This window comes from Kogia breviceps, chromosome 2 (assembly GCF_026419965.1).
Source record: "Kogia breviceps isolate mKogBre1 chromosome 2, mKogBre1 haplotype 1, whole genome shotgun sequence".
NCBI classification, from domain to species: Eukaryota; Metazoa; Chordata; class Mammalia; order Artiodactyla; family Physeteridae; genus Kogia; species Kogia breviceps.
The window spans coordinates 31,025,958-31,048,409 of record NC_081311.1 but is presented as its reverse complement, the minus strand read 5'-3'; the positions used below and the strand labels follow the sequence as shown (position 1 = coordinate 31,048,409).

At 50.2% G+C, this 22,452-nt stretch overlaps 1 protein-coding gene across 1 annotated transcript in view; it reads right to left on the bottom strand.

Annotated features, from left to right (window-relative positions):
* SLIT1 (slit guidance ligand 1) overlaps positions 1–22,452 on the bottom strand; it is a 175,708-nt gene that overhangs the window by 148,891 nt on the left and 4,365 nt on the right. The window contains exons 2-3 of the mRNA XM_059054686.2: positions 4,435–4,506; positions 2,102–2,173 (exon numbers count right to left, since the gene is read on the bottom strand). Of these exons, the coding sequence (XP_058910669.1) occupies positions 2,102–2,173; positions 4,435–4,506 (144 nt within the window). The remainder of the gene's footprint in view (positions 1–2,101; positions 2,174–4,434; positions 4,507–22,452) is intronic.

Below are 22,452 nucleotides of genomic sequence, written 5' to 3'. Positions count from 1 at the left end.
AATCTGCATCTCACACTAAAAAGTAAGACTTTTGCAAAAAAAAACAAAAACGGGGGTGGGGAGGGTCAATAAATAAATGCACATTATATATTTTAACATAAGATGAAATGTTTAGAGTATGTATGGGTTTTATGACTCCCCACTTTATCCAACTTTTATGATTAACTGATCCACCATTGGTTTCTGACCAGTCAGAGGAGAGGGCCATCTGCAGCCAGCACTGGACGCCCCCAGGAACAGAGCAATCACACACCCCAGTAACTGCCCACCACGCAGTTGCTGGTGACCCACCCCGGAAGAAAGGAAGTGGAAAGGGACAGAAGGGACAAAGTCTGCGGTGACATGTTATGACTCAAAAAGAAGGACCATGCCCAGCCTTGGGTGGCAGCAGCAGATGTGACACGGGCCACCAGTCATGTCTAGACTCCCTCCCACCTTTTCTCCTTCCCCAGGGCATGGCAGCCCCGGAGCTGGAGCCGGAATGGGTTAGGACCAAATCAGCCCCTCATAACCAGGTCATGAACGTGTATTTTGTTCTGAGCCTTTTAAAGAAAACTAACACAGGATGAATTATCTGTTCTAGCTTGGGGCTCCTTAGGGCTCCATTTTAGGCCTGGATGAGGAAAAGTTCACCTTGGTTTTTCTCCAGGCAGCAGGAAGGCAATGAGACAACCATGTTCTTTCCATTTATTTAATACCTTATTTTCTTTGAAGTAAAAGAGAAAAGTAAGATGTTAGGTTACAGCCATTAAGAGCTCAGGCTCTGGAGGCAAAATGATCTGGGTTCTAATCCCCGTTTCTGCACTTAACCATTTAATAATCATCTCATAAGGCAAGTGCCTTAACTTCTGTGCACCTCCACTTCTCATCTGTAAGATGCCACTGACCACAGTGTTGTTTTAAGGATTAAATGAGATATTGGAGGACAAAGCACTTATCTTTGTGCCTGGCATAGAGTAAAGCAATCAAGAATAGCTATAATTATCATCATAAACTCATTGGAAAAAGATCCACAAAAAAAGAAAAGCATAAAGAATAAAGTTAACTGTTATCCCACCACTCAAGGTGATGAGAGTTAATAGTCTCAATTATTTTCTTCCTCCTGTATTCTGTACATATACAAGTTGATTTTATTTACACAAATGTAAATGTGTAAATAAAATCCTGCCTTTCATTTATTAAAATCCTGCCTAGTATAAATGTACTTCGTGCCTTTTCCACTTAATGTGATATTGTAGACACTTCCTATGGCTTTAATAATTCTTCAGAAATGTGATTTTATATCTTATATCTCCACCAGAATGGGTGTTTCCAGTTTTTTTTTGTTGTATTTAAATAATGTGCAGTGAAGATCCTGATATATAAATTTTTAGCCATGTCTCTGATTATTTCCTTAAAAATCAAATGGACTTTCTGGTTCAAAAGGCAGGAACTTTAGAACTCTTGACACCTACAGCCAAACCAAAGCAGAAAAATGAGTCCAGTAACCACCATGAATGTCAGTGGCCATCACCCACCTCACCCATACTACACTTCTTTTTTTCATTATTGCCGATCTGAAATCTGGCAAAAACTGATCAAGACCTATTTTCAAACTCAAAAGCCCCCTAAGGAACAAATGATGCAAATCAGAAAACAACACCTTCAGTTCTGTGTTGTGGCCTCAAGCACCCAAAACACTGCTCCTAAGGGCTTCCCTGCGGTGGGTCCCCCGGGCACACTAGTGCTTCCTTTAAAGCCACACCAATCAATAACAGTGGTTATGCCTGGAGCATAAGATTATAGGAATAAATTTCACTTCCTCTGTACCGTGTGGATTTTTTGCCACGATGCGTTCTCAGGGAAAAACAACAACGATAGCTGTGTTTAGAATATGCAGTGAGGACACCTCCAGCTGTCTTTGCCATCATCTCACGATGATGCTGTGACCCCCTCCACAGCTACAGCTGCCCCTGGCCCCCATTAGCAGGAGGGAGGCAGGCTGGGCGTGCAGTCCTGTCCCTGAGCACCCCCCCCCCCTCCTGCCACCAGGCTCAGCCTCTCGAGTCCACTCGGCGCCAGTCCCCACCGCCCTCCTGAGCCTGTGCCCACAGATACTCACAGTCGCTCCAGCTCCTTCATGTCGTCGAAAGCCCCGCGTTCCACCACTCCAATCTGGTTCTCCATCAGCTGCCTGGGGAAGGAAAGAGACGAGAACAGCTCCGGGACGGTGGACAAGGACTCCTAGAAACAGCTGGCACAAGGGAGTGAAACAGGAGCAATGCCCGACACGCACACAGATCCGAGCCCTGGCCTGAGCCAACAAAACTTCCTCACAGCTTTGCAAATTCCCGACACAGGCTCTTCAACACACCCAGCTCCAGCAGCAAGATGTGCTTCCGGCCCTACCCCCATGCTGACCCTCTGAAGCTGCCTGCATGGCAGAAGGCCACGGGGCACCAGAGCACCAGGCCATCGCTCCAAAGGCATGCTTGGGGAAGCCCGCACCCAGGCAGCGGGGGCTGGCTCTGTGCTGCTGGCGCACGTGCCTTTCTCCGGCCCAGAGGGCGCGTGTCCGGGGGAGGCAGGGGAGATCGGCCAGCAGCGGGGGGAGAGGAGCATGTACCAACTGGGCCCAGCCCACACGTGCAGCAAACACACGCTGCGGTTGGCAGACAACACCCCCGCTGCCTGCTCTCCCGCTCCGCCTGGCCACATCTGCTGCCAACTGAACCACCTGGCTCTGGGGGACTCTGCCCCTCCTTACCACCAACGCGCCCTGAAACCCAGAACATCCAGCTGGCAGGGCAGCACTCTTCACTGGCAGATCACTTGCTGCGTGGTAATTTTTGAGCTCATCAAGTATGTCTTCCTCCTGTGTCTTCCCCTCCCTACTCTCAAGCAGGTGGCTTATGTGCTCCCGCAAGGGCCTCAAATGAAGTTTGGGGCTGGGCAGGGGGCAGAAGCTGCCACCAGACACTTCTCTTCCTCTGCTTTGTTTCCAAAAACACTGTGCTGTTGAGGAGCTTATGCTGGATGGCGTGCGGGGAGGTGGGGGGAAGGGTAACACCAGGCAGGAGGGAGGGCTTCCCCAGACTCAGAAGAGATTCCTGGAGCCTGGGAAGGGTTCCGAAGTCAGTGGTTCTGGAGACGCAGAGACCCCTTCCCCAGCGACTGACAGTTACAATCCCAGAGAGGATCGACCGCAGGGTCACCAGCTCCTCCAAAGACCTTCTGAGCTGCAAAGTCCATAGTTCTGAAATAACTGAGGCCCCAGGACCCCTGCATTACCCTGGGAGTAGGGAATGAGGGACCCTATGACTGTCTGCTAATGAATTTCCTGCCAGCCAGGTGGGATGTGGGCTCAAAGTCGAAACTGATGCAGATAAAATTTTAAAATGCCCTTCTTCCCTGCACACCTGAGTTTGTGGGCTGAGACACCCTCACATCAGAATGCACGCATGCAGGGGTGTCTCTGCACCCCAAGATCAACAGAGCAGGAGTGGGTGAAGGGATCCACCCCTTCCCCTTGCTCCTCACCCCTGCCCTGCCCAGCCTGACAGGGCAGGTGCCATGGATGACCCCTTCGCTGGCTGGTGGACACCCCGACAAAGTCATGCCTGCCACCTCCAATGTTGGCCACTATCAGGCACCTGAGGGGAGTCAACTCTGTCCTCAACTGCTCCCAGTCACTTCCTCCTCAAGTCAGGGGGTCTGTGGCCTTGCTGGGAAGTCTTTCTGGGGCACAAGTTCAAAAGAGCTGCGGAGACTGTGATAGACTGAATTGGGTCATCGCCCCCGCCCTAAAATTCATACACTGAAGTTCTTACCCGCAATGTGACTGTGTTTGGAGATAAGGTACGTAATTAAGGCTAAATGAGGTCGTATGGATGGGGCCCTAATCTGATAGGACTGGTGGCCTTGTAAGAAGAAGAGACACCAGAGATCTCTCTGTGTGCACACACAGAGGAAAGGCCACATGAGGACACAGCGAGAAGGTGGCCAGGAACAGAGGCCTCCCACAAACCAACCCTGATGGCACCTCGATCTTAGACTTCTAGCCTCCAGAGCTGTGAGACAATTAATTTCTGTTGTTTAAGCCACCCAGTCTCTGGTCTTTTGTTACGGCAGCCTGAGCAGACCCGGTCTTCCTTCACCCCAGGAGCCAGCCAATGGACAAGGCAGCCCCATCTTCCCAGGTCCTGCCAGGCAATGACTACTGGTGCCCACTCCACGCCCAATTTTCTCAGCCATATGGGAGACAGTGGCCACTCTGGGTCAGGACTTGGCACACCTCCACCCACCTGCTCACAGCATCCCAAGACTGACCGCACAGGGGAGGGACCCAGCTGGCCTACAATCCTACGACACACAGCCAGGGCTCTGCCGTGAGACCACCGCTGAGGGGAGCGGGCAGGAGAAAGGTTACAAGCGGCAGCAGCATGCCATACTCACAGCACCCGCAGCTGCTTGAGTCCCGCAAAGTCATTCTTATGGATCCGAGTGATTTTGTTGCCGTTGAGTTCCCTGGGGGAGGAAAGGAGAGAAGAAGATGGTGAGCTGCCCAGGGTGCCCCCAGGCCAGGGCTCAGCTCTGAGCTCCCTCTCCATGTGGCTTTTTTTTTTTTTTTTTTTTTTTTTTTTGGTGATACGCGGGCCTCTCACTGTCGTGGCCTCTCCCGTTGCGAAGCACAGGCTCCGGAGGCGCAGGCTCAGCGGCCACGGCTCACGGGCCCAGCCGCTCCGCAGCACGTGGGATCTTCCCGGACCGGGACACGAACCCGTGTCCCCTGCATCGGCAGGCGGATTCTCAACCACTGCGCCACCAGGGAAGCCCTCCACGTGGCTTAAGTCAACCATCTCACCAACGGGGCTGGGTGCTTCCCAGCCAAGCCCCGGGACCCCCAAGTCTGTATCGTCCTAACTAGCCGGGACCTCTTTGCAGCAGATGTTCAACCAACAGGAACGCACAGGGCACGGACTCACTGCTGGGAGTGCTGTGGAACCCCTGAAAGAGCACAGTCTCGTTGGAGAGACAAGACATTCACACAGGATAGAATTTAGAAACTAGCCAATTAGAGAGGCTCTTCAGGTAGAATCCTTGCTGAGCCTCTGTTTCCTCATCTATAAAATAGGGATAATAACTGTCTACCTCACAGGAGTAACATGAGGCATAAACAAGCAAAGAGCATGGCCTGCACTTAGAAAGGGGCCCCTTGGGGATACCGATGCCATCACCTGGTGGCACTGGTTCCCACAAGCTGTCCAGATTCCAAACAGGAGAGAGTAGGGAGGGCCATGCCATTTAAGGGGACTGAGGAAGTGGGACTCAAGCTGAGGTCCAAAAGACAAGGCAGATCCGTAGCAAGAGGGATGGAATGGACACTCCAGGGAAGGAGAAAACCCGGAGTATCTGGAGGGCTGGGAGCCGTGGGAAGCAGTGTTGGGGGAAGGTGGGTCCAAGCCAGAGGGCCTGAGAAAGGAAGAAGCAGAGGACAGACAGGGAGCCAGTGAGGCCTCCGGGCAGGAGCTGCTATGAGGCCAGTCCTGCAGCAGGGACAGGAAGGCAGGGCCCAGGAAGGGAGGCCGAGCCCCGTAGTGACTCGCCCCCTCACACCACCAGGCCTCCAGTCCTTGCTCCCTCCCAAGACCACGTGCTCCTCCTTCAGCCCTCCAGTCATGCCCTGGGCACCTTGGACATGGACCCCACCTCCCGCCCTCTCCCACACAGCCTCCCGGGAAAGGTCACTCAGCCTCTGCTGGCCACTCCTCTTCACGGGGAGCTGGCCCAGCCTTGGAAAGGCAGGCCACGCCGGGGGTCAGGCACTCCACGCCCCAGAAAGGTCTTCCACTGAGCCACACACAGCGGAATCTCACTCAGGCCCAGCTCCAAACCCAGCTGTCACCTCCACGTCTAACCTGGCTTCCTGTGCAGCCCCGTGTTCACAGCCACCCTGCCCCCTCCTCTTCCTCACCATCATCACGGTCCCCCGTACGCTTAGCAATAACTGTGCTCGCGCGTGCACATCCACGCACACAGACACTCACACGCTCTACCTGCAGCCCAGCCTCCTCATTTACCAACTCTGGTCAAAGGTTCCAGGTGTTTCTGCCATCCCAACCCAAGTCCAAGCTACTTTGAAAAACAGCAATTCCCTTTCCTAACAGTGTTTCAGAAGAGTGTGATGTTCTAGAGCTGTTTCCACTAAGAACAAAATGTTATTGATTTCCACACGCTCTGGGAACTGGGCTTTGCATACATCCTTACAAGATGCTGGAAGGTACTTATCGCGCCCATCTTACAGATGAGGAAAAAGTGTCTCAAAGAGGTCTTCCTGAGGTCACCACCTGGTAAAGGACAGGGCAAGGATCTGGACCCGTAGCCGTCTGATCCTAGGGCCCAGGCTTCTTCCACCAGGACAGGCTCTCTCCCCAAGTTGACAAGCTGATAATTTATTCAACTCATCACTATCTCTGTCCTTCCCCTGGGCCTGGCTCCTGATCCTTTGGAGCAGCTGGAAAAACTCATTCCCTGTTCCTCAGCTCTTTTCTAACAGGATCTCTCTGAGGGGTTTGAGGCCTCTCCAAGGTAACGGGGCCATTGGTGAGAGCACCAGACTGAGCCCCTTCCCGCCCTAAATGCTAGGAGGATGCCTTCTCCACATGAGATGGGCTCTTTCCAACGTAAAGGCCTTTTTTCTTGAACTAAATATTCTTTTTTTTTTTTTTTTTGCGGTATGCGGGCCTCTCACTGTTGTGGCCTCTCCCATTGCGGGGCACAGGCTCCGGACGCACAGGCTCAGCGGCCATGGCTCACGGGCCCAGCCGCTCCACGGCACGTGGGACCTTCCCGGACCAGGGCACGAACCCACGTCCCCTGCATCGGCAGGCAGACTCTCAACCACTGTGCCACCAGGGAAGCCCTGAACTAAATATTCTTCCTTGAAACAGCCACCTCTGAGCCTCTCTTTGCTGCTCCTCCTGCCACATGATCTCACTTCAAACAAGGAGAATGTCATCTCAAAGCCCTGAAAACTGGTTCCCTCCACAAGCAGGCGGTTCCCTCTGGGCTATCCTGCTCGAACTTTCATCCCTGATCCCAAAACCACAAGGAATCTGGGGTGTTTTTATGGGGGTTTTTAAAAAGATTTATTATTTATTTATTTATTTTATTCATTTTTGGCTGTGTCAGGTCTTAGTTGCGGCAGGCCAGATCTTCACTGAGGCATGCGGGATCTTCCGTTGCAGTGCACAGGCTTCTCTCGAATTGTGGCGTGCGGGTTTTCTCTTCTCTAGTTGTGGCCCGCCGGTTGCAGAGCGCATGGGCTCTATAGTTTGCGGCACGTGGCTCTCTCATTGAGGTGCGTGAGCTCAGTAGGGGTGGCACGCCAGCTTAGTTGCCCCATGGCATCCTAGCTCCCCAACCGGGGATCGAACCCGCGTCCCTTGCACTGGAAGGCAGATTCTTTACCACTGGACCACCAGGGAAGTCCCGGTTTTATGTTTTTGATTATAATATATGTCAGCATTGATTACAAAAGCAAAAATACTAAACTTAAATGGATGTCGACAGACCAAGCTTAGTTAAATTTCAGTACATCTGTGAAACTGAATGCCATGCAGCCATTTAAAACAGTACAGATCCTTTTGTATTGACAAGGGAAGATGTCCCTGATACAGCCCCTGGGAAAAGGGTCTCAAGACAGCTTGTATGCCCCGAGCCCACTTACGTAAAAACTCACAGGCGTATCAGTAGAGGTATATGCATAGAACGAGTTCGCTGGGGGCCGTTCGCTGCATGTGAATGCCTGTAACCACTGAGTGGTAGGACTTGAGGAGACTTCAGCTTCCTTTTCATACTTTTCTGCATTGTTTGAAAGTTTTTAAGAGACATCTATATTTTTAAAGTCAACAAAATAGGCAAGTTATTGTGCTGAAAAATACAAGTAATATATGTACATTATTGAATTTTTTCAATTACCTTAAGAATAAAGAAAAATCACACATTAGCTCATCACCCAGAAAGAACCCCTTGTTAATATTCTGGAATATTTTCTCTCAAGGCTGTTACCCTTGGATATAAGTTTTATTGCGTGGAGATAATATGACAAATATTTACTGAAGACTTGCTATTTGCAAAGCATTTTGCAAGGTTCTGAAGATACAAGAGTGAATGAGACATAAATGGGTATGCACGCCTTCTGCAATGTCATTCCCTGCTCGTTCTCCATTTACGATTTTGATTGGCATAAAGGATCCCCTCCGTTGGATATAGCAAGTTACTAGGCATGCCCTGATTCTCTGTCACTGGAACATCTGAGCTGTTTTGGTATTGTTCAATTATAAATAACACCGCATAAAGCTCGGTGGGCATTTGGGAGGGATACGTTCCTAGAAACGGAATTACTCAGTCAAAGGTCATGAGAAATCTTGAATTTTACAATCATTCACTCACTCCTTCTCATGGCAACCATGGTTCATCAGGCAATTGACTACAATAATTATTCAGTTCACAGACGGCAAAACCGAGGCAAAGACAGACGTCAAGACCTGTCTGAACAAGGCAGGGCCCAAATGGAACTCAGGAATCCCTGAGGATGGAATTCCCATAAGGTGGGTAGGGCGGGGAGTTCACAGGGACTTCTGATGACACACTCATCTACCTGCCTCTCTTCTCATCTTTGGCACCAGGCTCCAATGGGCAGACTCTGGGGCGCATTCCTTAGCCATCAGTGGATTCCAACCCCTCCCCCTCACCTCCTGCACCCCACTCCACCTCCACTCAAGAAAAGACCTGGGACAGGCAGGCACAGGATGACAATGGTACAGACAGCAGAGCAAACACAGCCCCTCTCTCGGGAGGCCCTGCTGGTGGATTTCCAGGCAAGAATGTCGATGGAAGCCCAAGCCCCCCCGCCCAGCCCCCAGCCTCCCCCATCAGCTTTGGTCTCTAACCCGGAGCTAAGCTAAGCGCCTCCTCTCAGGGGATAGCCCTCGAGAAGGCAGCCTGTGAGGCAGAGGCAGCTCTCATCGGGTTCACAGGTCCGGGGCTGCAGCTTAAGGAGTCATTAGCGCCACTTAGGCTGAGAGAATGGCCTCCACGATCCCCTCCCTCTCCCCTCAGCCGGGCAGCCCACCAGGATCGAGTTTCCAACCTCGAGGTGGCCCGACCACCTCCCCTCGAACCCTCAGCACAGGCTACTGAAATGAGGCGAGGAGGTCATTTTTCTCCAGTGCCTGATTCCTCCAACAGGTGGTCCTTAAGTGTCGCCATGGAGACCCCTCCCCAGCAAGCCGCCTGGGAAAACCAGAGGAGCTGCTGTGACCTTCAGACCTGTGCAGCCAGAGCAGGCAAGTGGGGTGGGCCCTCTAGGGCAATTCCCGGCCTCGCTTCTCAGGAAGAAGCCAGGATCCAGAGCTACCCTGGGGTCCCTGAGGTTCTTGCCATCAGGGCCCACATCCACCACTTCTCTTTATTGGGCGCCTCTGTGTGCAGGCTCTGAGCCCAACTCCAAGCAAGCTTCATTTCATTTCACCTGCACAGTAGCCTGCGAGATGAGTCAAGTTCTCTCCATCTTGCTGATGAGGAAACTGAGGCAGAGACTGGTGAAGCAATTTGCCCAGTGCCACCCAGCTCATAAGTGGTGGGGCCAGGACCAAATCCCACCCAGGCCAATGTGAATCCAGGTTCTTTCCCCTTCATCACGATGTCTCGTGTTGCTGGATTCTGTCGAGCCCACCCCTCGCCCTGAGCAATCATGCCTTGGACAGAGCCGAGGAACAACTTAGACAGACATCCTGGGGCCCTATAATAAGACCGTGTGCTCTGCCCAAACAACAATATCAGGGCAGCTCCCCAGCCAGCCGAGCTTGGGCTTTAGAGCCAGACTATTCAGCTTCAAATTCCTACTCTACGATCACTAGCTGTGTGACCCTGGACACAAAGTTTAACTTCTCTGCGCCTCAGTTTCCCCATTTGTAAAATGAAGATAATGATAACACCCATGTCTTAGAGATGTGGTGAGGTTTAAATGACTTAACTATTTCTAAAGCACCAAGAGCAGTGCCTGGCGTACATAAATGCTCTCTATAGCAATACTGCCTGCTGCAATTATTTTTACTACTACTATTGTTGCTGCTGTTTTGTTTCCCTCAAGGACCACAGCACCACTAGAAGGGTGGTGCCCCAGGTTCAGCTCAGGCTGGTGCCGGGCTGGCTGTGCCATGCTGAGCAGGGAGGAGCTGGCTGTTCCTGCCCTGCAGGCCCCAGGATGCTGAGGCCCAGGGAAGATGCCCTGAGATGGTTCTCTCTCTTCCAAAAGTGATGACTCTGCATCCATCCTTCTCCCCAGAAGGAAATACACTCCAGTGGCAAATGGCCCTGATTCCCATCCGTTCCTATGTGGTCCTAACCTGAAAGAAAAAACCTGGGCTTCCCTGGTGGCGCAGTGGTTGAGAATCCGCCTGCCGATGCAGGGAACACGGGTTCGTGCCCCGGTCCAGGAAGATCCCACATACCGCGGAGCAGCTGGGCCCGTGAGCCATGGAAGCTGAGCCTGTGCGTCCGGAGCCTGTGTTCCGCTACGGGAGAGGCCACAACAGTGAGAGGCCCGTGTACCACAAAAAAAAAAAAAAAAAAAAGAAAAAACCTCAGTGGTGAAAGAGTTGGGAGAAAATCCTCTGAAGCAAAATTACTGAGGAAAAAACAAAAACACACCAGGATTTCTCGAATCCTCTCAGGAAACAAGAATCCGATCCCCAGCATCTGGGTGTTTGTGATAAACCGAAAGAAACCACTGGATTTCCTAAATCTGTAGGAATAAACACCCTGGGCCCCTCTTGGGGTGCTCTGGGGGCTCCACGCACTTCACGAGCATCTCTCACGGTTGGGTGGGAGGGCAGCCGTTCCTGGTGCTGGCTCCTCCCCAAGGGCCCAGACCTGCAATGATGATGGGGAGGCTCAGCTGCCCTCTAAATTCCCGTCCTGCCAGGTCTCCAAAAAATAAACACGCACACTCTGACTGTGAATGAGACCGGCCTCTGGGCTGGGGAACCGTATTCCTCAGCGCTGTCCTTTGAAATCTTACCCTGGCCAAATCCACAGCACTCAGTGTCTGCAAAGTCAGACAGGAAAACCAAGGGAATGAAGAATGCCCCTACCCAGCTGCCGCCCGACAGAGGTAGAGGGGCCCCCACACCCCATCCTGCAGGTGGACTGGCTGCATGGAGCGCCCAGAGACACCTAACCGGGCTCCCCACCTTCCCTCTGGCTCCCCCCTCCAGTCTGTTCTCCAGGCCACAGCCAGAGTGATCTTTTCAAAATGCAAATCTGACCATGTCACTCCCCACTTAAGCCCTTCAATGAACCCCCACCACTCTTGGAATGGAGACAAAAACGCTCCTTAACACCGACCACAAACCCCACGTGGCCTGCCCCTCTCTCCCTGCTCTGATTCGCTCCTTCTGGTGGCCTTTGAACTTGCCATTCCCTCTGCCCCCGCTGCTCCCTCCTTCCTCTTTGCCTAACTCACTCCAACTTTGCCTTCCAATTGGTCCAGCCTCCCTATCACAGGCCCACCGGGCACTCTAACCTTCTCCTCTGCAGCACAAATCAGGGGCAATTTTATATGGATTTGGGACCTTCCTTGACGGATATCTCTTCCCCTCCCCATGTATACCTTGAGGACAAGGACTGTGCCAGTTTTTTCTTATTATTGTATCTCCAGGGCCTAACATAGTACGTGGCACCTGTTACCTGATAGATGTTTCAGTAAGTATTTCTTGAATGCAAGAATAAATCTGCATTCAAACTGACATATTCTAAATAGCACTGGGTTGGGTGGGTTTTCCAGCTCCCTGACTCAAAAAAAAAAAAAAGAAAAGAAAAAAACCCACACTAATTAAGAAATGCTCTCCCCAAATGGACATCAGCCAAGGAAAGCTTCACACAGAGAGGACACTGCTGTTTTACCAACAACCATTCCATAGCCCACAGGTTAAAAGACTGATTCTTCCTCAGTTCCCTTGTTAGGAAAATACCAGCCCCCAGGGCTTCAGCCTCCCTGCTCCTCCACTTTCAACAACAAGCTCTTCTGCCTCAGGGCCCTTGCCAGTGCTACTCCCTCTCTTCCTGCCCGCCAACACCCGCAGCTGGCTTACTCCCAACATCCTTCAGGCCTCAATTTAAATGTCCCCTCCTCTAAACCACCCTCCCCACAGGTGTTCACTCAGCTCCTCCTCCGGCGCTGGCATTTCGATTTGTGCATTTGATATGAGGCCCTTTGGGGACTTCCCTGGTGGCACAGTGGTAAAGTATCCGCCTGCCAATGCAGGGGACGCGGGTTCGAGCCCTGGTCTGGAAAGATCCCACATGTCCCAGAGCAACTAAGCCCGTGCGCCACAGCTACTGAGCCCACGTGCCTAGAGCCCGTGCTCTGCAAAATGCGAAGTCTGTGCACCACAACAAAGAGTAGACCCGCTCACCACAACTAGAGGAAGCCCATGGGCAGCAACAAAGATCAAACGCAGCCAAAACTAAATAAATAAATAAATTTTTTTTAAAAATTATAAAATAAAAAAATATATAAGACTGGCCTTAAAAGCTAGTCTCCCGTGCCAGGCTGTGAGAGGCAGAGGCCACATCTGTAAGCCAGCACCTGTGAGGGTGCCTGGCACACAGTAGTTGCTCACTAAATATAAGCTGAACTATCCTGCCCATGGAGCCTGGCTGCTGCCAGCACATCGCACCCGAGGCCGGCGCGTCCTCCCACCAGCCCCAAGCCTTCCTCAAGCCTCAGTGGGTCATGATCCAGAGGCTCCTCCACCCCCTCAGCAGAGCCCACAGGCCTGGCACCAACCCCAGGGCTGGGGTCACTCTCCACCGTGTGATGAATCAAGAAGCCCCAGGGATGAGTAATCAGGGGCCTCACACGACAGCAGATTTCCTACCGATCCTGCTCTGCCCAGGCTCCTGGGCTCCCATCTTGTTTCCTTGGCTTGAGTACTAGCAATATCTATACTATCACAGCCAAGCCAGCTCATTTAAGCCTCATAATACCACCTAGTTGAAAGGTCTGCTATCAGTCTTGATTTACAGATGAGGAAACTGAGGCATAAAGAATTTAAGTAAAAGGCTCAAGTTCAGCCAGCTGGTAAGTAGGTTGAAAAGGCAAGACTTGAACGCTAGCATGTCTGACTCCAGGGCCCAGGTCTTTTTTTTTTTTTTTTTTTAACTTTTTAATTGCTATAAAATACACATAACAAAATTTACCATTTTAACTGTTTTTAAGGGCACAGCTCAGTAGTGTTAAGTATATTCACATTGTTGCACAACAGAACTTTTTCATCCTGCAAAACTGAAACTCTATACCTGTTAAACAGTAACTTCCCATTCCTTCCTCCCACAGCTCCTGGTAACCACCATTCTACTTTCTGTCTCTACTAATTTGACTACTCTGGGTACCTCATATAAGGGGACTGGCTTATTTCACAATGTCCTCAAGGTTCATCCATGGTATAGCATGTGTCAGAATTTCCTTCCTTTTTAAGGCTGAATAATATTCCATTGCATGTCTACAAGTTTTGCTTATCCATTCATCCATCAATGGACGCTTGGGTTGCTTGCACCCTTTATCTATCGTGAATAATCCAGCTATGAACATGAGTGTACAAATATCTTTGAGACGCTGCTTTCAATTATTTTGGGTATATACCCGAAGTGAACTTGCTGGATCATACGGTAATTCTATGTTTAAGTTTTTGAGGAACCTTCATACTGTTTTCCACAGCAGTCGCACCATTTTACATTCCCAGAAACAACACACGATGGTTCCAATTTCTCCACATCCTCGCCACCACTTGTCATTTCCCAGTTTTTTTATAGTAGCCATCCTAATGGGTGGGAGGTGATCAGAGCCCAGCTCTTAACCCCAACTCCATGGTGCATCCTGTTCTGAGGCACAAACTGCGCCTCCGTTCCTTCACTACTGAGGCCTAGCCTTGCTCTTGCCAATACCATTCTCAGGTCTGGGGCCCACCCCAAAACCACATCCCGACAGACAGGCCCCACTCCCTGGTGGCCACCAGGCCTCCATGTCCATTGCCTGCCAGCGCCCTCTCCACTCACTGCCCACCCCAGGCCCCTGAGAGGCCACCCACCAGCTAACTCCCTGGCCCTGACCTCAACCTGCAACACCACCTCCTCACATCCCCCAACTCTGCTCACCAGCCCCCACCCCTAGGCTGGACACCCCTCCCTGTGCCAGCCTGCAACTTGGGTCCACCCTGTAAACACATGCAGGCAGGAATCAATCTTGGCCAATTTCACCTTATGCCCTAGTGCTAAGCCCCGACAGAGGTTTTGTAGGTGTTAAATGAATGTCTGATGAATGAATGAATGAAGCCAAGCCTTATTAAGATGTGTGGGGTGGTAGTCAAATTTAAAATTTAAAAACACAGGGCTTCCCTGGTGGCACAGTGCTTAAGAATCCACCTGCCAATGCAGGGGACATGGTTTTGAGCCCTGGTCCGGGAAGATCCCACATGTCCCAGAGCAACTAAGCCCGTGCGCCACAACTACTGAGCCTGTGGTCTAGAGCCCGCAAGCTGCAACTACTGAAGCCCGTGCGCCTAGAGCCCGTGCTCCGCAACAAGAGAAGCCACCACAATGAGAAGCCCGCGCACTGCAACGAAGACCCAACACAGCCAAAAATAATAAATAAATAAATGTATTTTTTAAAAAAAATTTAAACAGAAACACATCTCAGAGCCTCGAGACTCAGAGCATCACTTTACCAGCTGGCTGTTTAACCCAGGGCAGACGGTTCCACCTCTCTTATCTTCTCCTCATCTACAAAGCAGGGGTAAGTGCAGTAGACTCTTATCCCCCTTATCTGGGTGTTCCACCGCCACAGATTCAACCAACCGTAGATCGAAAATATTCCACACAGAAAAAAAAAATTCCAGAAAGTTCCAAAAAGCAAAACCTGAATTTGCCCTGCTCTGGCAACTATTTGAATATCATTTACACTGTATTTACAACTATTTATATAGTATTTACCTCTTATTAGGTATTATAAGTAATCTAGAGATTATTTAAAGTATAGGAGAGGATGCGAGTAGGTTATACGCAAAGAGTGCGCCATTTTATATAAGAGACTTGAGCATCGCGGATCTGGGAACCTTATTTGGTGCTGGGTGGGTGGATGTCCTGGAACCAATCCCACAGGGACCTGAGGGAGGACTGTAATGCCTCCCTCCCAGGACTGTTATGAGGAGTGAAAGAGTGGACGTGGGTAAAGCATCTGGCTCGGAGCCTGGGCACAAAGTAAGGGCTCTGAATGGTGACCACCAACACCATCACAACTCCCTCCTTGATGCTCTCCATCTCTGCTCTTTGACATGTCATAGGTTCTCCCCTCCCCAACCCACCCAGGGCTCTGGCTCCTCTTCTCCACAGTCGCCTCCCACCCCCTCTCCCCCGAGTGGGACTCCAGTCCACCTGCCCCTCTGCAAACAATCTCTGAGCGGCTCCCCTTGGAGCTCCTGTGCTTGTTCTCTCCTCCCACAAACTTCCTCACCACCTACTCGCTCCCGACCATCTGCTTCCGCCTTCCACTTCTCCCAGGAAACCGTTCTGCCCAACTTTGCCAGTGACCCCCCGATCGCAGTTCCAGAAGCGTTCCTTGGCCCTCATCCTCAGACAGACTGGCTGCTCTCCACACTGTTAACCCTCCCCCCACCATCTCCACACGCCTTCTTTGGCTTTAGCAGTAACTGCATCGCCCAGGTTGGAATCCACAAACTCGGGCCAAGGCTCCCCTGTGGACAGGAGCGCCTCCCGCCCCTCCCCCAGCTCCTCCCTGGTGGCCCTCCCTTCCTGCTGCCCTCTTAATGTGGGTGGAAGCCAAAGGCAGTCCTCCTGCGTCTTCAAAGGACGTACTTTCTTCACCAGGAAACCCCAGCAACCGAGCAGTGTTCCTCAGATTGTGTCCTGGGCACATCCCACATCTGAATCACCTGAATGGCCTTTGCCAAAGACCTGCTGACTCAGCAACTCTGGAATGGGCCTGGGGATCTGCATTTTATACCAGCTTCCCGGGAGATTTTTATTCCCAGTGACATCTCTGTCCCACTGCCCTCGTGGGTCCCATTGCTTCCCCCAGGACACCCTCCCAACTGTCTCTCCAGCCTGAACACTCAACAGAGTGACCATCCCCTATTCCTACCTCTAGGGTCATTTTTTCACATGGCTGTTTATTGGTAATTCAAACAAAAGAGGCAGAAGCTAACTTCATGGCTTCTCCTCCAGGATCAGCCACCCTCCCAACTTTACTCTGCAAGATCATCCTCCCAGCCTCGGGCCGTAGGGTCCCCTGTGACGTTCCCATTTGCTCTTTCTGCACCCTCTGCCTCCGTCCAGGCCTGCTTCCTCTCATGCCTTGGCCTCTGCTATACCCTCCAAACTCTATGAGGACTGTAACAGTTGCCTGCTGCTGTTATAACAAATTACCACATACTTAGTGGCTTAAAACAACACAAATTATCTTACGGTTCTAGAGATCAGAAGTCCAAAATCAGTCTTGCTGGGTTAAAGTCAAGACATTCCCAGGGCTGCATTCCTTTCTGGAGGCTCTAGGGGAGAATCCATCTCCTTGTCTCTTTCATCGAGAGGCCGCCTATATTCTGTGGCTCATGGACCCTTCTTGGCATCACTCCAATCTCTTGCTTCTGTCATCATCTTTCTCCTACTACTGACTCTGACCCTCCTGCCTCTCTCTCTCTATGGACCCTTGTGATTATGTTGAGCCCAACCAGATAATCCAAAATCATCTCCCATCTCAAGATCCTTAACTTAATCACATCTGCGAAGTTCCTTTGGCCCTGTAAGGTAACATATTCATAGGTTCCAGGGATTAGGATGTGGACATCTTTGAGGACCATTATTCAGCCTATCACAATGATCATATTTTCTAAAGCAAGGATCAGAATCATGAAATGTCTTACCACAGGTTTAAAAAAAAAAAAAACTTATCGAACACCCATTTTTTTTTGAGCACCTACCATGTACGAGGCGATGGAAATACAAAGATACATGAGACACAGTCCCTGCCCTCAGAAAACTCAAAACCCAATGTACCCATCCAACAAACCACCTTCTTAAAAAGAAATAAGATTTTCTTCCCTACAGAAGAATTCCAATTAATAAATGCAGAACGAATGAGGGGAAATAGAAAAGCAAAATCGGATAATAATGGTTGCAGGCAAGATCTGTTAATGGATGCTAAAATTAGTAGGTGAGAATTTAAGGACAAAAAGGATATTACATACTCTCAAAGTATCTCCCCCTGCAAATATTTATTAATTGCAAATGGAAAGATAATGTTATAGTGGAGAAACCTGGCAGACACCATTTTAACCAAGAGATCAAGGTTAGCATCATCAGCAATGATACATATCAATGTCATCTACCCTCTGATAGGATGCTCTGGGAAGGGCACATCACCTCTGTGGCATTCTTGCCAAAAATGCATAACCTCAATCCAATCATGAAAAAACACCAGAGAAACACAAACCGAAGAGCAGTCTACAAAATAACTAATCAGCACTTTTTACAAATGTCAAGGTCACAAGGAAAGACTAAGGAACTGTCACAGGCTGAAGAAGACTAAGGAGAAATGACAATTAAAAGCAATGTGGGATCCTGGATTGGGTCCTGTAATAGAAAAAGGACATTGGTGGAAATAAACTAGTGAAATGCAAATGAAGTCTATAGCTTAGCTAACAGTATTGTACCAATGTTTATTTCTTGGTTTTGATCATCGTGCTATGATTAAGAAAGATGTTAACATTAGGGGAAGCTGGGTGAAGGGTGTATGGGAATTCTCTCTGTACTATGTTTGCAACTTTTCTGTAAGTCTAAAATTGTTTTAAAATAAGTTTTTTAAAGAACAAAAATACAGCAGTGATAGAAAAACTGCTGTCAGAAATCACAGTCACCATAACCAACTGGTCTCCCCACCACCAACCAGTTGGTCTCTCCCTCCATTTATTGTCCATACCAAAGCCAGGAAACAGAATATCTTAAAGCACCATTTTGTACTTGTTACTCTCCACTCAAAACCCCTGGAGGCAAGTGCTTAAAGGGTCTTGTCAACAGGACACGGGAGCACCTTGAAGGGGTCCCACTGGCCAAATGTGGGACACTCTGAATATCAAAATAATGTAGTAACATTATTACAAATTATAACGCAATGAATAAAATAATAATCCGCAAGTCCATGCTCTTACAAACAATCAGGCAAACGACAAACGGATGGAGGAGAAGGTAAAGTTCTCTCTTACAGTAGAACGCCAGCTAATAAATAGAGAAGAAATGGTGGAGTTACAAATTTCTCATCAGTGGAACCAAAACTAGTGAATGAAAGTTTGATGAGTAGGATATTTACATGGCCTCGAAGTATCTCCCTGCAAGTCAATTATTAATAACAAAGGGGAAAATAGTAACTTTTCAGCAGAGAAGCCTGGCTGACACCAAATTACCAAGTAATCAAAGCTAAAATCACCAATATTGGGACAAACTGACATCATGTGTCTTCTGACGTGACCCACTGAGAAGGGCACAACGTTGCTTATTTAGCATTCCTGCCAACAATGCATAAGCTGAAAGCAATCATGAGAAAAAAGCAGATGAAGCCACACTGAGGGACATTCTACAAAATAACTGGCCAGTATTCTTCAAAAATGTTAAGGTCAAGAAAAACAAAGAAAGGCTAAGGAACTGGTCCAAATTAACAGAGAATAAAGAGCCGTGACAAGTAGATGCCATGTGTGATCCTGGACAGGATTCTGAACCTGGACAAAACAATAGCTACAAAAGACGTTATTGGCACAATTGATGAAATTCTAAAATGAACCATGGAGTAGATAATAGTATTGTATCGACATTAAATTTTTTGATTTTCATAGCCTTATTGTCCTTAGAAAAATACACACCGAAGCGTTTAGAGGAAAAAAGTTATGCCTCCAATCTATTCTTAAATTGTTCAGGAAAAAAAGGTGCTGTGGGGGGGTGTGTGTGTATAATATATGATAAAGCAAAGCGGGCAAAATATAAACAATTGAGTCTGGATAAGGGATATACCTTTGTTGCAACTTTTCTGTAAGTTTGAAATTATAACAAAATTTAAAATTGAAATGAACACAAGGAATCTTTTTGGGTGATGAAAATATTCCACAATTGTACTGTGGTGATGTTTGCACAACTCTAGATTTGTTAAACATCGCTGAATAGTAAAAAAAACAAATAGTAAATAATTTTTTAAAATTTAATATAAAATTTTACACACACACACCCTCGGATGGCTCCCCATTCCCCAGCCGCATGGCCTGAGCCTACCCATTAAGCCTACCCGTTACTTTAATCTCCTCTCTCAGAACTCACCAGCACAAACGTTCACCCCACCAGCTGGATCTGCTCCTCACTCTCCTTCCCAAATGTACGGCACTCACCTCTGGATGCCCCCAGATTCCCTTGCCCTGGCTTCACCGCTCACTCACCTAATTCCTGCCCAACCTTCAAGGCCCAATTCAAATCCCACCTCCCCGTCACTGTAGGGATACAACTCCTCCTCCATGTCTCACTCCCATCTCCTCATCTCTAACATTGATGGAGTACTTTCTACGTTCCAATGTTATTCTAACCACTCTACATGGACAATTTCATTTGAACTCACAGCCCTACAAGGTAAATGCTACGTTGCTCCCATTTTACAGATGAGGAAATTGAGTCACTCATGAGTCAGCCAAGATCTCTCAGGTGGTAGTTGATGAAGGCGGGATTCAAACCGGGCCATTCTTACAGCAAAGGCTGCGCTGGTAGCCGCTGTGCTCTGCGTCCCTACGGGCATCCTTACACATTTGTTCTTTTGCAGACAGACTTTTCTCCCCTCCAGGCCGCAAGCTCCCAGAGGAGCGAGTCCATACCCTGGATCTCTGCAGACACTCTGCACACGGCAGGTGCCCAACAGCTGTTTGTCCATGGCAGGCTGGGATCCAGAGAGAAGGGGAGGGAGTCTCCAGCTCAAAAAGAGGAGCCAATTCTCCACCCCGAGCACAGCCCAGCTCCCTGGCTACTGCCCAAGGCCCGGCCGTCATCTGCTCTGGGTAATAAGTATTTGTATGGCGATAATTACAGCATTTGGGAAGAAAATCCCATTAAGCAAGAGCCCTGCCGAGCTGCTAATGCCGGCACAGAACTGAGACAGCAGCTCCGCCAAGCTCCCGTCTGCTCCCAATAACGCGGGGACTGCCTGTCCCGGCCGCCCTTCAGCCGGCCCCCAGAGAGCACAGCCGCCCCTGCTGGCAGCCGCGGGCAGCCTGGGCCACCGCAGCCAGCCCCGGCCACCGAAGCCAGCTTCCTGCCTCCGAGAGGGGACACCACGAAAGGGGCAGCTCGGTCTCTGTGTGCCCCAAGGTTCCCCAGGGATCCAGAGCACCCAGTGGCTGCCTGATGAGGGAATAGAGAGCAGGGCCATGCTGGGATCCGGCCTTGAGTGGCACCCAAGTTCTTTTCACAGCCCTGCAATTCTCTGTCACCTTAATAACAATAATACTACCATTTACTGGGCACTTGCTGTGTGCCAGGCCCGGTGCAAAGTGCTTCTCCCAGCATCACCACATTTAATCCTTAGGACCACCCTCTGAAGCAGGTCCTGTCATCATCTCCATTTTATGGGCAAGGAAATGGGGGCCTGAGAAGTCACACTTTCCTCCAGAGCACTTATCCCAGTTTGCAATTACGTGATTCTCCTCCTATTGTGTCATTCATCTCCATCTCTCCTGCTGAACTAAAACTCGGAGAGGCGCGTTTCCATTTCTGTCCGGGACTGTTCATTCGGCACCATGTGGACCTTCAAGAGACAGCTAACTGTTGAATGAGTGAATTAAACCCCATACCTTGCCCAAGGTCCCCCCAGCTGCTGAATGGCAGAGAGGGGCTAAAAAGTCAAGCAGTCTGGCTCCAGAGCCATCCACCCTGCAGAGACTCCCCACGTGACACTGACCTGCGTCTTGTGTCCAAACCCTAAGGGACGCGGGACAGTCCAGGGAAGGAGCATCTGAGAGCCAGACCCCAGCTTGCAGTCCGGCCAACACTCAAATGCTTGCCCCCCACCACCCTCTCTCCTGTCCCACCTGAACCCTCAAGCCTTTAGCCTGAGCTTCTCAAATAATGAAAATAAGAGTCACAAAGCATTTTCACACACATAGAATGAGTGAATCCTGGCAAAAACCCTATGAGGTAGTAGGTATCACTCTCCCCGGAGGCAGAACACCCACCACGTGCCAAACACGCCTGCAGGCCCTCTACATGCATGCACTCACTTAGTCCTCACCATCAACCTGCAACCATCATCCCCTTTTACAGATGGGGAAACTGAGTCTTAGGTCACATGGAGTGGCAGCACCGGGCCGTAGCACCCGTCACTCAGAGCCCAGCAATAAGCCCAGTGCACCTGCTACTAGAGACACGAGCTTCACCAGGAGGCAACTCCCCCTGCACCACGTGGGTCTCTACTGCAGGAGCCCATCGAGTCCTGCTCAGAGAGCCCAGGCCGGCCAGGCCCCAGTGGCAGACGTGGCTTCTGTCTGGCCCTCTGACCCCTCTCACTGCAGCCACCATCCAATCATTGTTTAGAATTCCAAACAGGCTCCCAGACAATCAGCCTGGGGGTGCCCTGGGCAGCCTTCCTTGGTCAAAACCACCCACCCCCATTGAACAGGGCCTCCAGACTCAGGGCTAAGCTGGGAGAAGGCATGGGCTTCCCAGGCCTCAGCAACGGGCAGGGAGCTAGGGCAGTGGACAAACTGGCCAGGAGGCAATGGGACATACCGAGGAAGGCAGGAGTGTAGGCCCCCATGGCCCAAAGAGCAGCAGAAAGTGCTGGACCTGGAGGCAAACAGAAGCCAGCAGGCCTCCCAGGGCCCTCTATCCATCCTCAGGCCTCTCTCCTCTCTGCATCCTACACCCACAAGGGGCATCCGCAGCAAGCCTGGAGTACAAGTGTCCAGGGTGGAGGGGAGAAGTGATGTCCACACATACTGCACTCTCTTATCACATTCTCCTAAACACTCTAGTTCAAAAGATTTTTTAAATTAGAAAAAAAAAAATCAACTGAAAGGTCTTTGTGTGGAAGAAAAAATGATAGTGGCCACAGCTGGGCCCCTCTGAGTCTGGGCCCTGCAGAGAGACAAGCCCCCAGGCCTCCTCTACCACACTCCCAACCTTGCCCTGCACTCAGTTGTTCCACTGCAGTGAATTATTCAGCATCTCTTCCCTACCCCCTCAACAGCCCCACCGTCCCTCTGGCTGAACCAATTTCCTCAACAGCTCTGGAGCCTGCACAGCCTCTTCCCAGAAGTCCCTGCAGCAAACCAGTGACAATTTCTTCCCACTTGGGGAGATGGGCTGGACCCA